The sequence below is a fragment of the Hemiscyllium ocellatum genome, chromosome 6 (assembly GCF_020745735.1).
Source record: "Hemiscyllium ocellatum isolate sHemOce1 chromosome 6, sHemOce1.pat.X.cur, whole genome shotgun sequence".
Classification (NCBI taxonomy): Eukaryota; Metazoa; Chordata; class Chondrichthyes; order Orectolobiformes; family Hemiscylliidae; genus Hemiscyllium; species Hemiscyllium ocellatum.
The window spans coordinates 73986936-74003886 of NC_083406.1; the positions used below are offsets into that span (position 1 = coordinate 73986936).

The 16951-nt window shown below is 38.2% G+C and overlaps 1 protein-coding gene across 2 annotated transcripts in view; it reads right to left on the reverse strand.

The window, feature by feature from the left end:
* Nucleotides 1-229: 229 nt before the first annotated feature.
* edar (ectodysplasin A receptor) overlaps nt 230-16951 on the reverse strand; it is a 91333-nt gene continuing 74611 nt past the window's right edge. For both annotated transcript variants that reach the window (XM_060826035.1, XM_060826036.1), the window contains exons 10-13: nt 12361-12436; nt 10554-10710; nt 6982-7042; nt 230-4547 (exon numbers count right to left, since the gene is read on the reverse strand). In XM_060826035.1, the coding sequence (XP_060682018.1) occupies nt 4213-4547; nt 6982-7042; nt 10554-10710; nt 12361-12436 (629 nt within the window). In that variant the 3' untranslated portion in view covers nt 230-4212. The remainder of the gene's footprint in view (nt 4548-6981; nt 7043-10553; nt 10711-12360; nt 12437-16951) is intronic.

Here is a 16951-nt window from a genome sequence, read left to right on the forward strand (position 1 = left end):
AACAAAGCAGCAATGTTGGATTGTTTTGTGTGTGATTTGATTACTTCAGTGGTGATACTGAAATTAATTTTATTGGTTGACAGCCTGTTTCTATATTATCCAGGCAGCAATTGGAGATGAAATAAAAGATTAACCATTTGAATATTTATTTGTAAAATTTTATTTATTACAGTTTCATAATACAATTTATGTACATTTGAATAAATTATAAATACAGTTCATTCCCAAAAAAACGCGTTGAAATAAACACTTAGTATGTCTGCAGAATGTATTCCCCACTTATGTGGTTTACAAGAGACCAGCACATAAACTTCATCTCTATGGAATTTTCTACTGATAAAAAGGACTGGGAAAATGTAAGAAAAATTAAATGTGTAATACTGATTGGTCCCTATGTAATGACAGGGGAAAAACAAAAGAAATTGCAACCTTGGTTTCAAATATACACTTTAATAATTGATAATAGATTTGTCCTGCCTGTCGTGTTCTTTGAAATAGTATTTTAATGTATTTTATCTTAAAAATAAAACCAGTTTTATGAGTTTGACAACTGCTTATGAATTTTTGATTAGTTTTCCCTCCGAACATTTCTTGGATAGCCTCTTCTGTTGATAGGTTTTGCCAGCTGCCATATATTGAAATTTTGTATCCTCCTAAAATATTTGTGAATTTTCCAACATTTTTCAATTTGCATGTCCAAAACATAATTGATGGATGAAAAGACAAACCCTACCATGCTGAGCTTGACACTAACTTTACAGCAACATTTGTAGTTTTAAATGAAATCTTTTACTTTGACTTTTCTTTTAATTGTATTTTGTTAAGAAAGCTTCAATATTATAAAGTAATGCTCCAGATTTGTGCTTTCCCAAATGATCTGATGCAAACTGTCATCACGTTGACCACACTTTCTTGCCTATAACGTTTGTTGCTCTTACTTGAAATACGAAATTAATATAATTATTTATTCTATTTGATTATTATTCTATGAAACAAAGTAATGGTAATGAATATTTTTTGGGCTGCAGGAAGGTTTGTACTGAACCCAGGGGTCAGTACTGGGACCCTTGCTTTTCCCAATATATATTAATGATCTGGATCACGGTGTGTAGGAGGAAATCTTAAGTTTGCAGATGACATGGAAATTTGAAGAATTGTAAACTGTTAGGTAGATAGTGTGGAACTCCAAAAAGGGTGGTGAGTGGTGGACAGTTGATAGATGAGGTTCGATGCAGGGATGTGTGCAGTGACGCATTTTTGTCAGAAGAACATTTAAAAAACAGCATAAAATAAGGGGTATAACTCAAAAGAAATACAGGAGCAGAGGATATACATGTGTACAGATCACTGACGGTGGCAGGTCAGGTGGGGAGTGCAGTTCATAAAGTATACAGTGTTCTCAATTTTATTAATAGGGTCATAGTGTGGAAGAGTCAAGAGATTATGTTGAACATATGTAATACATTTATTAGAGTTCAGCTGGAATATTTTATAAAGTTATGGGCATCAACATTAAAGGAAAAACATGAATGCATTGGAGAGAGTGCAGAAATGATTTACAAGAATGCTACCAGGAATGGGAAACTTCAGTCATTGATGAAGTTAGGACTGTTCATCTTGGAGGGACGAAGGCTGACAGGAAACTTGATAGAGGTTTGCAAAATGCTGAGTGTATTGTATGATGCAGATAGGGAGAAGCTGCTGCTGCTCCTTGTAAAAGAATGACCACCTTCTCAAGGGCAACTAGGGACAGGTAATAAATCCTGGCCCAGCTAGCAACACCTACATCCCACAAATGAATGAAACAGAGACAAGAGTGAGAGGGCAGACTTAAAGTGATATGCAAACAAAGCAAGGGTGATGTAAGAATTTGTCTTCACACAGCCTGCCTGGAAATGTAAAAGCAGATTCAATTGAGGCATTCAAGGAGGGTTTGGAGTGGTTATTTGGGTAGAAATGGCGTGCAGGAATATGGGGATAAATTAGGAGATTGGCACCAGGTAATGGAGGTGGACTAGATAACAGAGGTGTTGTGGGCACAATGGGCAGCACCATGTTAATGCTGTGATTTTGGTATTCATCAGTACTAAGGGAAAAAAATTAAAACCTAGCATGCAGTATTTCTATGGACTTCCTATTGCATTAATTTAATGGAATGGGGGAGGCACAACAGTTTGCTTTAGGGGTAGCCCATGAATAGTCAAAGAATCATTTCATTATCATATATACCCCTCATTACTTTATAAACCTTCATAAAGGTCACCTCTGAACCTCCTACACTGCAGTGAAAAAAGTCCTATCCTATCCAGCCTCTCATTCTAACTCAAACCCTCCATTCCAAGCAACATAATGGCAAATCTCTTCTGAACCCTCTCTAGCCTAATAATATCTTTTCTGTAACAGAGAGACCAGAAATAGATACAGTATTCCAGAAGAGGCCTCATTGATCTCCTGTACAACTTCAACATAATGTCTCCAATTTCTATATTCAAAGGTCTGAGTAATGAAGGCAAGCATGCTAAATGTCTTCTTAACTACTCAGTCTATATGTGATGCAAATTTCACAGAATTATGTGCCTGAACCCCTCAGTCTCTCTGTTCTACAACACTGTCCAAGACCCTACTTTTAATTGTATAAGTCTTACCTTTATTTGTTTTACCAAAATGGAATACCTTGCATTTATCCAAATGAAACTCCTTTTGCCACACTTTAGCACATTAACCCAATTGATCAAGATCTCTTTGTAATTTTACAGCACTTTTTTCACTGTCACTACACCACTAATTTTAATGTCATCCACATAATTACTAACCATGCTTTCTATATTGTCATCTAAATCATTTATATAAATGACAAACAAAAGTAGATCCAGCACTGATCCCTGTGGAACACTTCTGGGTAACAGGCCTCCTGTCTGAAAAAATATCCACCACCATTTTTCTCTGTCTCCAGCCATTAAGCCAATTTTGTGTCCAACTGGAAAACTCACCCTGAGTGCCATGGATCTAACTTTACTAATTGCTATGTGGAAACTTGTCAAAGGCTTTACTAAAGTCCAAGTAAACAATGTCTAACCCTGTCTTCTTAGTTACTTGCTCAAAAAAACTCAGTCAAGTTTGTCAGACATGATTTCACTCGCATACAAACATGCTGACTATCCCTAAACATTCCTTACCTCTCCAAATGCATAGAAATCCTATCTTTCAGAATCACTCCCAACAACTAACCCACCACCGAAGTCAGACTCACAGGTCTGTAGTTTTCAGGTTTCTCCTCACATCCCTTCTTAAACAAAGCCACACCATTAGCCACTCCAGTCATTTGGCACCTCACCTGTAGTTATAGATGATACAAATATTTCTGCAAGGGGCCCCACAAAGTCCTGGAATACACTAGATCAGATCCGAGATTTATACACCTTTATGTTTTCTAAGACCTCCAGCATTTCCTCTTCTGTAATGTGAACTGTTTTCAAAACACCAGTGTTTATTTCCCTTAGTTCTCTAACTCCCATTTCTTTCTCCACACTAAAAACTGATGCGAAATATTCATTTAGTATCTTTCCCATCTCTTAGGTTTGCAAAACTGATTTCACCCTTAGGAATGCCCTACACTCTTTTCACTCTTCAAGATATTCATTTGAACAGTTGTTTATATCTAATAATTTTTTTATTCTTTGACTAGAGCCTCTATATTTTTACTCGTCCATTGTTCTGTAATCTGAGCATCCTTATCTTTCACTCTAATAGGAACATAATATCTTTGAACTCTCGTTACCACACTTTTGAAAGCCTTCCAGTTATCAGTTGTCCCTTAATCTGCAAACAATCTAGGACCAGGTCAGGATGTTTGATAGTTCGATAATATTTGTATGTCAGCATGCTTCTGCTTAATTTTCATGTGTTTCATGGTTATTGCAGTACAAAATGAATAGGTATAAGTTTGCCATTTTGGTATTCTAAAGCTAACTAGTTCAAATTACTGCTGGTTGTTAACATTGTCCCTTAGCATAATGTCTCCTGAGAACAGGATACAACAAAGTATAACAGTCAGGATCCTGAATTAAAACTGAGAGGCATGAGTACAGAGCCTCCTTCTATAGTTTCACTATTATGTTTTGCCTCATTGGTCTTAGAGCACTTAGTAAGCACTGACAAATTACATATTCTGGACTCAAACAATACTTCATGGTATTTGTTACACGATGCTGACTACACATTTGCACATTTGGGTAAGATAACAGGATTAGCTATTGGTGCACATTGCGTGCACTCTAGAACATCCATACACAAGGCTTCTACAGCATCCATCCTTTCGATATGCACAAGTCTGGTAAGCAGTTCAGGGATGCTATAACCTGCTGTACTTATACGATCAAAGAGTTGCATTCCATCTGTCATTCCACCTATTTCATCCCTCTTCAGCCCAAAGCTCTCTGCCAGATGACGCCATGTTTTCACAATAGCTTTATCCGTGCTGTAGGTAGAGCTCAGCATTCTGCTGGTTTTCTCAAGACAGTCAAAAGGTAGTTCTGTCGGGCTGAGCCCTGAAATTATAGATTATAGTAATCGATTAAAATAAAACATCACTTGTTACTGGCAGGAACAAAGTATTGTTCTGCCACCCTCTCCTAAATCTAACATTGCTATTTTTTTGTACTTCAAGATGCACAAAAGCAGTTTGCAAAATTATTAAGTGATCCATAGAATTAAATGAAACAACCCTAAACATCAGAACCTCTCTTAAAGAAATAAAATTGTATCAAATAGAACTACTAGAGGGCAAACTAGAGTGTGGTGTTTTGCACTGAAAACAAAATGCTCAAAATCACAGTGGGTCAGGCAGCATCCGTGGAGAGAGAGCAACCTAACGTTTCGAGTCTACATGACTGGGATATCTGGTCGGCATGGACGGTTTGGACCGAAGGGTCTGTTTCCATGCTGTACGTCTCTATGACTCTATGACTCTTCATCAGAGCTCTTCACTCCACGGATGCTATCTGACCCACTGTGATTTCCAGCACTTTTTGTTTTCAGACCTGATTCCAGCATCTGCAGTAATTTGCTCCAATTCTGTCTTGTAACATGTTTAATTGTATTCAAGATTCCTCTGCATGTCACTTCCCTTCAGAGAACGGGAGCACAAAAAGCAAACAATGAGGAAGGAATGTGATGAACTGTAACTTGGGAATTTAGTAAAAATGGGAATGAGGGGTGGAGAAGAAAGGAGATGTTTTTCAGTTTTCAATAGTTGGTGAGTATTCAAAGGTATTAATTAGCTCAGCAGATTGGAGAGCATTTTTTTTAAATCCCTCTCAAAGGTGGCAATAATTTAAACTAGTACTGGAGAGATTTAAGAATTACATTAAACTTATAGCATTACTTGTTAAAGTACGAGACATTAGTTAGACCACTTCTGGAATATTGCGTGCAGTTAAGGTCTCTTTCTTATCAGAAGGATGTTGTGAAACACGAAAGGGTTCAGAAAAGATTTACAAGGATATTGCCGGGGTTGGAAGACTTGAGCTATAAGGAGAGGTTGAATAGGCTGGGGCTGTTTTCCCTAGAGCGTTGGAGGCTGAGGGGTGATTTTATAGAGGTGTATAAAATGATTTGAATGTGAGTATAAGAGGTATAGTTAGTAAGTTTGCAGATGACACCAAAATTTGAGGTGTAGTGGACAGCGAAGAAGGTTACCTCAGGTTACAATGGGATCTTGATCAGATGGGCCAATGGGCTGAGAAATGGCAGATGGAGTTTAATTGAGGTAAATGCGAGGTACTGCATTTTGGGAAAGCAAATCTTAGCAGGACTTATACACTTAATGGTAAGGTCCTAGGGAGTGTTTCTGAACAAAGAGATGTTGGAGTGCAGGTTCATAGCTCCTTGAAAGTGGAGTCGCAAGTAGATAGGATAGTGAAGAAGGCGTTTGGTATGCTTTCCTTTATTGGGCAGAGTATTGAGTACAGGAGTTGGGAGGTCATGTTGCTGTAGAGGACATTGGTTAGGCCACTGTTGGAATACTGCATGCAATTCTAGTCTCCCTCCTATTGGAAAGATGTTGTGAAACTTGAAAGGGTTCAGAAACGATTTACAAGGATGTTGCCAGGATTGGAGGAGTTGAGCTATAGAGAGAGGTTGAACAGGATAGGGCTGTTTCCCCTGGAGGATGGAGGCTGAGGGGTGACCTTTATAGTGGTTTACAAAATCATGAGGGTCATGGATAGGATAAATAGACAAAGCTTCTTCCCTGGGGTGGGGGAGTCCAGAACTAGAGGGCATAGGTTTAGGGTGAGAGGGGCAAGATATAAAAGAGACCTAAGGGGCAACTTTTCACATAGAGGTACTTGTATGGAATGAGCTGCCAGAGGAAGTGGTGGAGGCTGGTACAATTGCAACATTTAAAAGGCATCTAGATGGGTATATGAATAGGAAGGGTTTGAGGGATATGAGCTGGGTGCTGGCAGGTGGGACTAGATTGGGTTGGGATATCTGGTCGGCATGGACGGGTTGGACCAAAGGATCTGTTTCCATGCTGTAAGTCTCTGTGACTCTACTTAATATAACTCAGGACCTATATTCTAATATATTTGTACGGGTAATTGAAAGGTTCAGTTATCAAAACTTTTCATCTCCATCTATCTGCATGTGAATGCTTTTTGTGACATGGAGAGACTGTTGGACTACAGCGATCAGGTGGTTCTGGCTGACCTAGAAAGGCCCTGCTCTTATCACATTGCACAGGAAAACAAGAAGGATTTACAGATTGAAAATCAATGCATTGGGCAATGTTATGTTACAGCTTCTGTGGCCATCAAGTCCTGAAGTGGGACTTCAACCTGAAGCTTCAGGCTTAGAGGTGCCCCCACCGTATCAGAAAACCCCCTCTTAAATGGAAGCAGATTGGTTTGGAAAGTTTGCAGGCTAATAATTATTTATTACTTGAAAAGGTCAGGAAACAGTAGATTTCTGATACATTACCTTCTGTGTAACTGCACACTTTCTTGCATAGCTCAAGTATCTTCTCCCTCCGCGTCTGTATCTGGAAAATTAACAAAATCCACATTCAGCTTTTTTAAAAATCATTTTGATTAAGAATCAGATACTGGTCACATTTGTCTATATATGAAAGTACTATTAATCCTTGGCAGTGGTATAAAAGGGGTCAAGGTTGCATCACAGAGGCTTTTATGCATTGGTAGTCAATGCATCCCTTTATGCAATTTTAGTTGCCACACTACAGTAAGTGTCAAGCTTTTGCAGGCAGTGCAGATAAGTCAACCAAACATATTCACATCATCGAAACTGTGAAGAATTTGGGATTCTTTGAAGAAACTGACTCAGTAAAAATATTTGAGGTCCTTAAAAGAATGCAATAATCAAACCGCAATAATGTGTTTGAATGCATCAAGTCCATTAATATTGTTTGAGGTAACAATGGTTGGGTGACACATCGTTCATATCCTGAGATCTAATATATTTGAATAAGAGTCAAGGTTTCAGCCTTTCTTTAAATAATGCCTTGGATTCTTTAGATTCCACCTGAACTGCAGAAATCTACTTGTTTTAATATGTCATCTGAAGGACAAAACCTCTGAGCATATATTATACTCAAGTGGGGCTGATAAGGAACATGTAACTGATGTCAATAAAACACAAATAAGAGCCTATTCAGGGCACTGCAACTGAACAGAAAACTAAGGAATTTAATTGAAATGGCGGTAATGAAAGAAATAATGCACGCCCGTGATTCCAACAAACCATGAAAAGCTCTACACGTTTCTGCAGAGAGAGATAGCTGGTGAGTTTACCCTAAGGGTTAAAGTAAGGTTGAGTTGTCAGGACCTTCACAATGAGCTAAGCTCATACAAGAGTTGAACCCATGCTGTTGGCATTACTCTGCATGTCAAACCAGCATCTAGCCAACTGAGCTCTATAGAGATTTGTGTCCAATTGACTAATCAATACTCAACACGTATTTACCTTATTACATTCAATGATCAGGTACTTAATATCATCAAGAGAATCTGTAGATACTAATGTTAATATCAGGAAAAGTGCCTGTCATAAAAATCAATGCAGTTAGTAATGTCCTCAAGGGAAGGAAAGATACAGTATTTACCAAATCAGTTTTACATATTTTGGTGTAGAAGGCCAATCAGTCCTTTTTATCTGCGCTATCTGTGCAAATTTTAACATTATGCCAGTCCTTCCATAGTCCTGCACATTGTTTCCTTTTGGATAATCATTCAATATGGTCTGGAATGGTTCCACCACACTTCCATAGTGCATTCCAGACCCTAATTAGATGCTGTGTTAAAATATTTTTCTTAATTACTTGCTTCTTTTACAAACATTAAAACCATACTTTCTGGTCCTTGAACATTTATGAGTGGCAATAGTCTCTCCCTATCTATTCTGTTCACAACTCTCAAGAATTTGAAAACTTCTATTCAACCTCCCTTTCGCGTCTTCTTCCCAATAAAAAACAGTCCCAATTTCTCCAATGTTTCTTCATTATAACTATCACATTCCTGGAACCATTTGCATAAAAAACTCCTCTACACTTTCTCCAGTAAATTCCCATCCTTATTATAACATGGCCAGGTTTGTACACAAAATTGTCACAACTTAACTGGGAAGAATGTACCAATGAACATGCCACTCTATTCCACAAGCCATCACAGAATATATAAAATTGCAAGAGCAATAAAAGACAAAAGATAATATATATATAATGAGTGGAAAAAAATATAGACAGGGTAAACAAAATTCCAAAGATCAAAAGTTCAGACTTTCTCATGGTTGTTTTGAATTATGGAATGATGATAAACCATTGTTTGTAGGTTACTGGTTGTTCTTTGAATTGAAGGTTAATCAGGTGCCCTTAGCTCTTTTCTTGTATGAATTGTTTCTTTAATGCTTTCTTGGTTTGTCTGTCTTTCCTCACATGGGAAGAGAGAGAGCTGGTTCTGGATGTTACTTCCACTCTATGTTCTTTACACCTTCAGCTTTTTTAAGTTCTGCAGCTCAACCAGTCTGAGAGCTGCTGTCAGGTGGAATTTTATTAACTCGAGAACTCTCAATGCCATTTAGCCTCATATTCTCTGCCTTACTAGTTCCAAAATGAAACTTCCAATTGTACAGTTCAGTAATATGCAACAAATGATTTTCAAATTGCAAAAACCTCCTGATATATCACTTATTAGCAATCCAGCTTCCAGTTCAGATTACAGTCCCAAAAATGAACTTACAATATACCACATAAGGTCCAACCAGTGTTTCATATATGTTCACGATAACCTCTCTGCTCTACGTCCCTGTTAATGAAGCCAAGAATACTGTATGGTTTATTTATAGCTTTCTCTACCTATACTGGCAGCTTTAGCGTCCCAAGCATAAGTCTCTTTGTCCCTGTACATCCTTTACTTTAGCACCTATGCTATACTTGCTCTCCATATTCTTTGTACCAAAATTTGTCACCTCATACTTCTTCACATTGACCTTCATCTGACATCTCTCTATCAACTCACCAATGTGGTATTGTCCTTCTGAAGTTCAACATTGTTCTCCTGACACATTACAATTCTGTCAAGTTTCGTGACATCTGCAATCTTTGAGTTATGAAAAGTCCGTAGAAAGTGAAAAAAAAAGGGTTGTATCTGAATAGAGGAATCTTGCATTGTCACCAGTAGGACAAAGAGGAGGGGTTGTAACTTACACAGGAGGGGAATCCAAACTTGATAAGACAATTTCAATTTAATGCTGAGGTCAAACAGACCTCAGGGTTATGAATAGAAGTCTGTTTGTATAAGCAGTTTAAATGTTTTGAACAAGCTTTCACAAATGTAATTTTTTTTAGCATTTTTACCATAGTAAAGCCATAATACATATTTAGGCCTTATTCATTTCTTTTATCTTCATATGACTCACAAAGTCTGCTCATGGTGGAAATCGTTGAGTTACGTTGGAGGGTTTAGACAAGGTCTTTTCCCCCAGTCTCACGGGAGGTGAGAGGACAAAGATTTAAAAGGGACCTAAGGGGCAACTTTTTTATGCAGAGCATGGTGTGTGTATGGAATGAGCTGCCAGAGGAAGTGGTGGATGCTGGTACAATGACAACATTCAAAAGGCATCTGGGCGGATATATGAATGGGAAGGGGTTTGAGGGATCTGGGCCAAATGCTGGCAAAAGGGGTTAAGTTATTTTAGCATGTCATGGACAAGTTGTACTAAAGGGTCTGTTTCATGCTGTACATCTCTATGACTATGATTATCAGGGTTATTGATATAGTGGGGATTGAATGGCCTCCTCTTGTAAAATTCTATGATTCCATCAGCAGTCAAGCTTCAGTATACAGTATCTATTGCCTGACAAAGATTAATGAAGCTTGCATCTTGTAGCTGATGAATTATTATAAGACAATTAGTCAGCCTGTTCAGATGATTGCTTTTACTCCTGTATTTTTTTCATAGATACAGTATATGAATCTAGAGTACTGCACAAGATTTTCAGATCCCACATCCATTTTTTTTCTTGGAGAAAGTCTTACCCCACTTGCTTTGTTGTTTGCTGATTTATCTCTTGTTAAAGGAACCAATGATAAGAGGCATAAATCGGACATTCCCCGCTTGTCTAATGCAGCTTCCTCATCACTGTCCATACTTCGACTCAAAAGCTGCTCATTTTCTGACGAAGCATCATTTTCACTGGAAAACACATTGTGAACATGAATACAACAGGAAATACTGGAGCAAATACATATTTTCCATTCAGGCTTATCTGTGAACTGAAAATATTATTTAATCTGGACCTCAGTGTAGAAATTATGTACTATTCTTCAGAACAGCAACCTTCAAATGTATTCATGTAGTGATAAAAGGAGAGTCAAGGCTAAAATATTGGCATTCTTCAAAATAGACTTAGATTCTAGCATGGAAGAGCTAGTGCAGTACGGTACTGAGCATAATTATGCCAGTTGACCTTCTCTCATTCATGAATCATGTTGTTACACCACTGTACGGCTAAAGACATATTAAGGGTCTTACAAAGGTTTCACCTTCACAGTTTTCATATATCCCAAATTGTGACTTACTCTTATAAATAATTAGTAGTTCTGGCATTTTCATAATTATTGAAAGCTCAATTATCTGAATAGAAATATATGAAGGATGTAAATATTCAATGCTTCTTTATAGAAATACATTAACATTTATTTCACATGTTCAGGCAACATTGAAATTTCCCTTGCATTGGGGACTACTTGTGGTGATATTGGACGAGTACTAAATAAACCTACGCACAAATGAACTGATCTCCCTAATAATGGGATTTCAGAACATTCATCTCCAAAATACTCATCAAGGGTTCATCTCCTTCAGAGCTCAGCCATAAGATATCTATGCAGGAGTTCCTCAGGATAGTGTCCTAGCCCCATTACCTTCAGCTGCTTCATCAATTATTTTCACTTCATCATAAGATCAGAACTGGGGATGCTCACCGATAATTACTCATTGTTTAGCACCATTTGCAATGCATCAGATACTGAAGTGGTCCATGTCCAAATGCAGCAAGAGATGGACAATATTCACACTTGGGCTGACAAATGATAAGTACCATTTGCATTACACCAGTTCCAGGTAAAGCCATTTCCAACAAAAGTGAATCTGAGTTGCTCACTGACATCCAATGTCAGTACTACTGCTGGAAACCCCATTATCAATACTCTGGTATTACTATTGACCAAAGATTAAAATGGATCTTCATTTCAATACATTATAAATATAAATATAAAACTGCAGGTCAGAGGTTAGTAATCCTGCAAGTAGTTCACCTCTTGATTCCCCAGTTTCTGTACACCATCTACGAAGCACAAGATGGAATACTTTCCACGTGTATGGATGGATGTAGTTCCAAACTTATACAAGAAATTTGGCGCCATCCAGGACAAAACAGCTTCACTGCCAACCCCTCCACCACCTTCAGCACTCACTCCCCTTACCAACATGTAGATGTACATATTGTAATTGTGCACATCTACAAGATATACTGTAGTTACTCACCATGGCACCTTCAACTGCACCTTCCAAACCCCCCACCTCTAAGCACAAGGGCAATAGATGCATAGGAACACTGCGCCCTGCAAGTTCCCTTCTCAATCACATACCGTACTAACTTCTGTCACTTTTAAATTGGCATTTTATAATTGTTGATAAGTCAAAACCCCATATCTCCCTGTCAGCAGTTCAAGAAGACAGCTCATCACCACCTTCTAGCCAAAGTTGCCAATATCTGATGAACAAATAAAGAAAATGCTAATAAAAAGTACAGATCACAAAAATCAAAGCAAATTAACTTACTTTTTTTCAGTCTTAGGTGGAACTGCATTGAGTTTGTTATCAAATTCATCTTTCTCGGAGAATATTACAACATTTTCTGTGAAAAAATAAAACTTAAATTGATTGAAGATCTTAAAGATAACATGAATGTAAATAATTAAAAAACAGAGAGCAAACTTTCTGCACAATTGTCAATCTAGACACAAAACTTATAACCAATATTGTGCTTGTTTTACCAAGTAGATCTTTCACTTAAACCTTTGCTCAAATTCATTCCATATGTTCCCAAAAGTCTGATGTACATTACTGTAATTTGGCATTGTTTTAGAACATACCATTTTTAAAATGTATGTTTTAAGAATTATTCCTGTGTTCAGCAATGGTAACTTGCAGCAGTTTGATTAGTATTCTTTTTTTTAATCAAAGTTCTCCATCCCTGAGAAACCTGGTTTTAAACAATTGAAAATGACCAGCATCAGTGGTGGTAAGAGTGTGAGTCAAGATTAGAGTGGTGCTGGAAAAGTACAGCAGATCAGGCAGCATCCGAGGAGCAGGAAAATCGACGTTTCAGGCAGGAGCCCTTCATCACAGCAGGTCAGACAGCATCCGAGGAGCAGGAAAATCGATGTTTCGGGCAGGAGCTCTTCACCAGGAATCTGATTTTCCTGCTCCTTGGATGCTGCCTGACCTGCTGTGCTTTTCCAGCACCACTCTAATCTTGACTCTAATCTCCAGCATCTGCAGTCCTCACTTTCGCCCCATAAGTGTGTGAGCCAATCCAGGGATAAAAAGGAATGGTAAAGAAGAGAAAGTAGAATGAAAGGCTGGTATATTTACTAATACTACAGAGCTCAAGAAAGAATATGGACTGGCGAGGTAATGGGTAGAATATTTTTAACCACGAAGCAGTACAATTACTTTGCTGGCTCTGTCCAAGAGACTGTCAGCTACTGGGAAAAACATGGAGGAGCAAAGCACAGAAAATGACAAATTCTAATAAACCTGACAATGTGACTTTAGTTATCCTAACATAGACTGGGATAGTATTACTATAAAAGGAAAAGAAAAGGAAGAGTTTCTGAGGAAATTTCTACATTGGTATGTTTCAGGCCTACTTAAGGAATGAGAATTGCTGGATCTGATTCTGGGGAATGAGGTGATCTCTGGGTCATTAGGACAGCAAATATGATTTATGATGATTCTATGATTAAGTATGAAAAAGGCTGAGGAACAATCTAAAGTTAAAATACTCAATTATAAGGAGGCCAATTTCAGTGGATCAGAATGGGTCAGTCTCAGTTCACTGGAATCAAATATTAGAAGGCAAAACTGGAATAAAACAACAGTTGACCTTTAAAGACCATAAGACCATAAGACACAGGAGCAGAAATTAGACCATTCAGCCCATCTAATCTGCTCCACCATTCAATCATGGCTACTAAGTTTCTTAACCCCATTCTCCCACTTCTCCTGGTAAGCCCTGATCCTCTTGATACTCAAGAACTTATTTAACTCAGTCTTAAATAAATTCAATGACCTGGCCTCCACAACCTTCTGCGGCTATGAATTCCATAGATTCACCACTCTCTGGCTGAAGAGGTTTCTCCTTATCTTCATTCTGAAAAGTCTTCCCTTTAATCTAAGGCTATGCCCTCATGTCCTAGTCTCTCCTACCAATGGAAACATCTTCCCAATATCTACTCTGTCCAGGCCATTCAGTATTCTGTATGTTTCATTTAGCTCCCCCTAATCCTTCTAAATTTCATCGAGTATAAACCCAGAGTCCTCAAACATTCTTCATATGTTAAGCTTTTCATTCCTGATACGATTCTCATCATACAGGCAATCATTCACATATAATCAAATAACAATCCCACAAAGAGGAAAGGTATGGTAAGCAGAGGCAGAGATACCTTCTTTATGAGTGATAGACACTAAGATGAAGAAGGCAAAGGAGGCATATGACACATGTTGGATTGGTAATGCAAATAAGAACCAGGCTATATAATTAAAGTTTAGAGGGTAAGCAAAAAGGAAATAAGAAAGGCAAAGAGAGATAGAGACTGGCAGCTAACATAAAAGGGAAAATAAAGAGTCTTTACATGCATACAAACAGTAAAAGGGTGGTAACAGATTAGGTAGGGTCTATTAACAATCAGATAGAGAATCGATACTTGATAAATGGAGAGTTACAAATGTTACATGTTGTTTGAAAACGGTATAAGGATCATGACAGCGACGAAATACCAACAAGAAGAACCCCACTGTTTACGGAAAACTTCAGAGATGGAAAGCTTCCAGAGAATAGTAATTTAGAAAAAAAAGGCATTTGGAGAAATTAATTAAGGAGACTCAGTAAAAATTTGTTAAAGTCAAACTGCATTATTTTTAAAAGTTAACAGAAAGTGGACGATGATGGTTATACAGTTGATCTGCATGTGGGCATGCAAAGTATATTTGACTAAATTGCTCCATAAGGTTGACAGTACAGTTGAATCCTATGGAATAATAGGGAGCTTGTAAACAAAGGTGGAAGAGTGACCGAGACAGAAGAGTGGTTGTCAGACTGGAAGATGGGATTCCTTTGGGATTGGTATTAATATCAATATTTTCCTTGATATATATTAAGAACATGGATTTAGATGTATAAGCATATTCCAAAATCTGCAAATGTCACAAAACCTGGAAGGATTATGAACTGTGACCTCGAGAATGATAGGCTATGACAGCTGTTAAGGTAATTGGTGAAATGGGTAGACCATGGCGGATGGAATTTAATGCAGAGAAATGTGAATTAATACATTGACTCTGGACCTGAAACGTTTGGCGTAGAGATGATTGGGGCTTAGGTATAGGCCTGCCAAGAATACAGAGTAAGATGTTTTGCAAAGATTGAGGATTATAAATGACTTCAAGGAGTCACAAAGAGACAAACAGAATGGGTAAACAGACAATGTATACCATATGCTCTCAAACAGGTCTCTGCAGCCTCCTAGACCAGTATGAGAATTAGTTAAGGAGGTCCACTTGCCAATGGCCTGTCTTAACACCATTAACATCACCATTACCAACTGTTAATTGATGACTATTAAAGCCAACATTGTACTAGTCAGGTCACCCATCTGACCTCTCACATCTGTCATGAATTGCAGAGTCAACTCCAAAGTTGAACAAAACATTTTGAAATTTGTGCTTTCAGTGCAATTTCAGTGCAGGTGTGATGCTATATTTGTAAATTTTGTGCCAATCGATTAGCCAATCAATTTGAATAGCATATTCTTTCAGCTATTTACAACTAGTACTGACTACACACAACAAGCTTGCACTTGCAAAGATCACGATACAGTGTCCAACATTAGATATAATAAAACATTTGCTATTCAATCCTCGGGTGCTAATAATTAAGCTGACAACTTGTGATTGCCAATTGGGCTTCCACCTGCTCATATTGGAAACTATACCTTGCTCTTTGAAACCAGAAAGAAAATGTACACCTATTGCATGTGTTTAAATTCAACAAAATCAGTGACACCCATTCTCTGGTTGATCTCTCAGGTCAATGCTTTGACTAACCAGTTAATCTGCCTGGTATGAATTTAAACAGAGGTTAGAAGTCAACTGTCAGTCATCTAACTGGTGTATTCTCCATGGCAACAGCGCCACAATCAAAGTATATTTTCCAATCAATCAGTACTGTCCACTCAAAGTATAAATGTGGTTTTCCATTTACACTGCTTTTTCTTACAAATTGAGCTGATGAGTGCAAGATGAAAGATTTTGACAAAATGAGTCCTTTTTCAGTAAAAGTCGAGTTATGTATAACCAAATTTTTGTCATTTTTCACTTTGAAAACAGACTCACGCAGAAAGTGGTTGTAGATGGAAAGTATTCTGCCTGACGTCAGTGTTGAGTGGTGTCCCACAGGGCTGTATTCTTGGGCTTCTACTCCTTGTAATTTTTATAAATGACTTGGATGAGGAGGTTGAGGGGTAGGTTAGTAAATTTGTAGATGACACAAAAGTTGAAGGTGCCATCAATAGTATTGAGGGCTATTGCAGGCTGCAACGCGACATAGACAGGATGCAGAGCTGGACTGAGAAATGGCAGATGGAGTTCAACCTGGATAAATGCGAAGTGATGCTTTTGGAAGGTCAAACTCAAATGCTGAATATAGGATTAAAGACAGGATTCTTGGCAGTGTGGAGGAACAGAGGGATCTGGATGTGCAAGTACATAGATCCCTCAAAGTTGCCACCCAAGTGTATAGGGTTGTTAAGAAAGCATATGGTGTTTTGGCTTTCATTACAGGGGGATCGAGTTGAAGAGCCGTGAGGTTTTGCTACAGCTCTACAAGTCCCCGGTAAGACCACACTTGGAATGTTGTGTCCAGTTCTGGTCGCCCTACTATAGGAAAAATACAGAGGCTTTGGAAAGGGTGCAAAGAAGGTTTACCAGGATGCTGCCTGGACTGGAGGGCTTGCCTTATGAAGAAAGGTTGAATAAGTTCAGACTTTTCTCTCTGGAGAGAAGGAGGAAGAGAGGAGGCCTGATCGAGGTATACAAGATAATGAGTGGAATTTATAGAGTCAATAGCCAGAGACTTTTCCCCAGG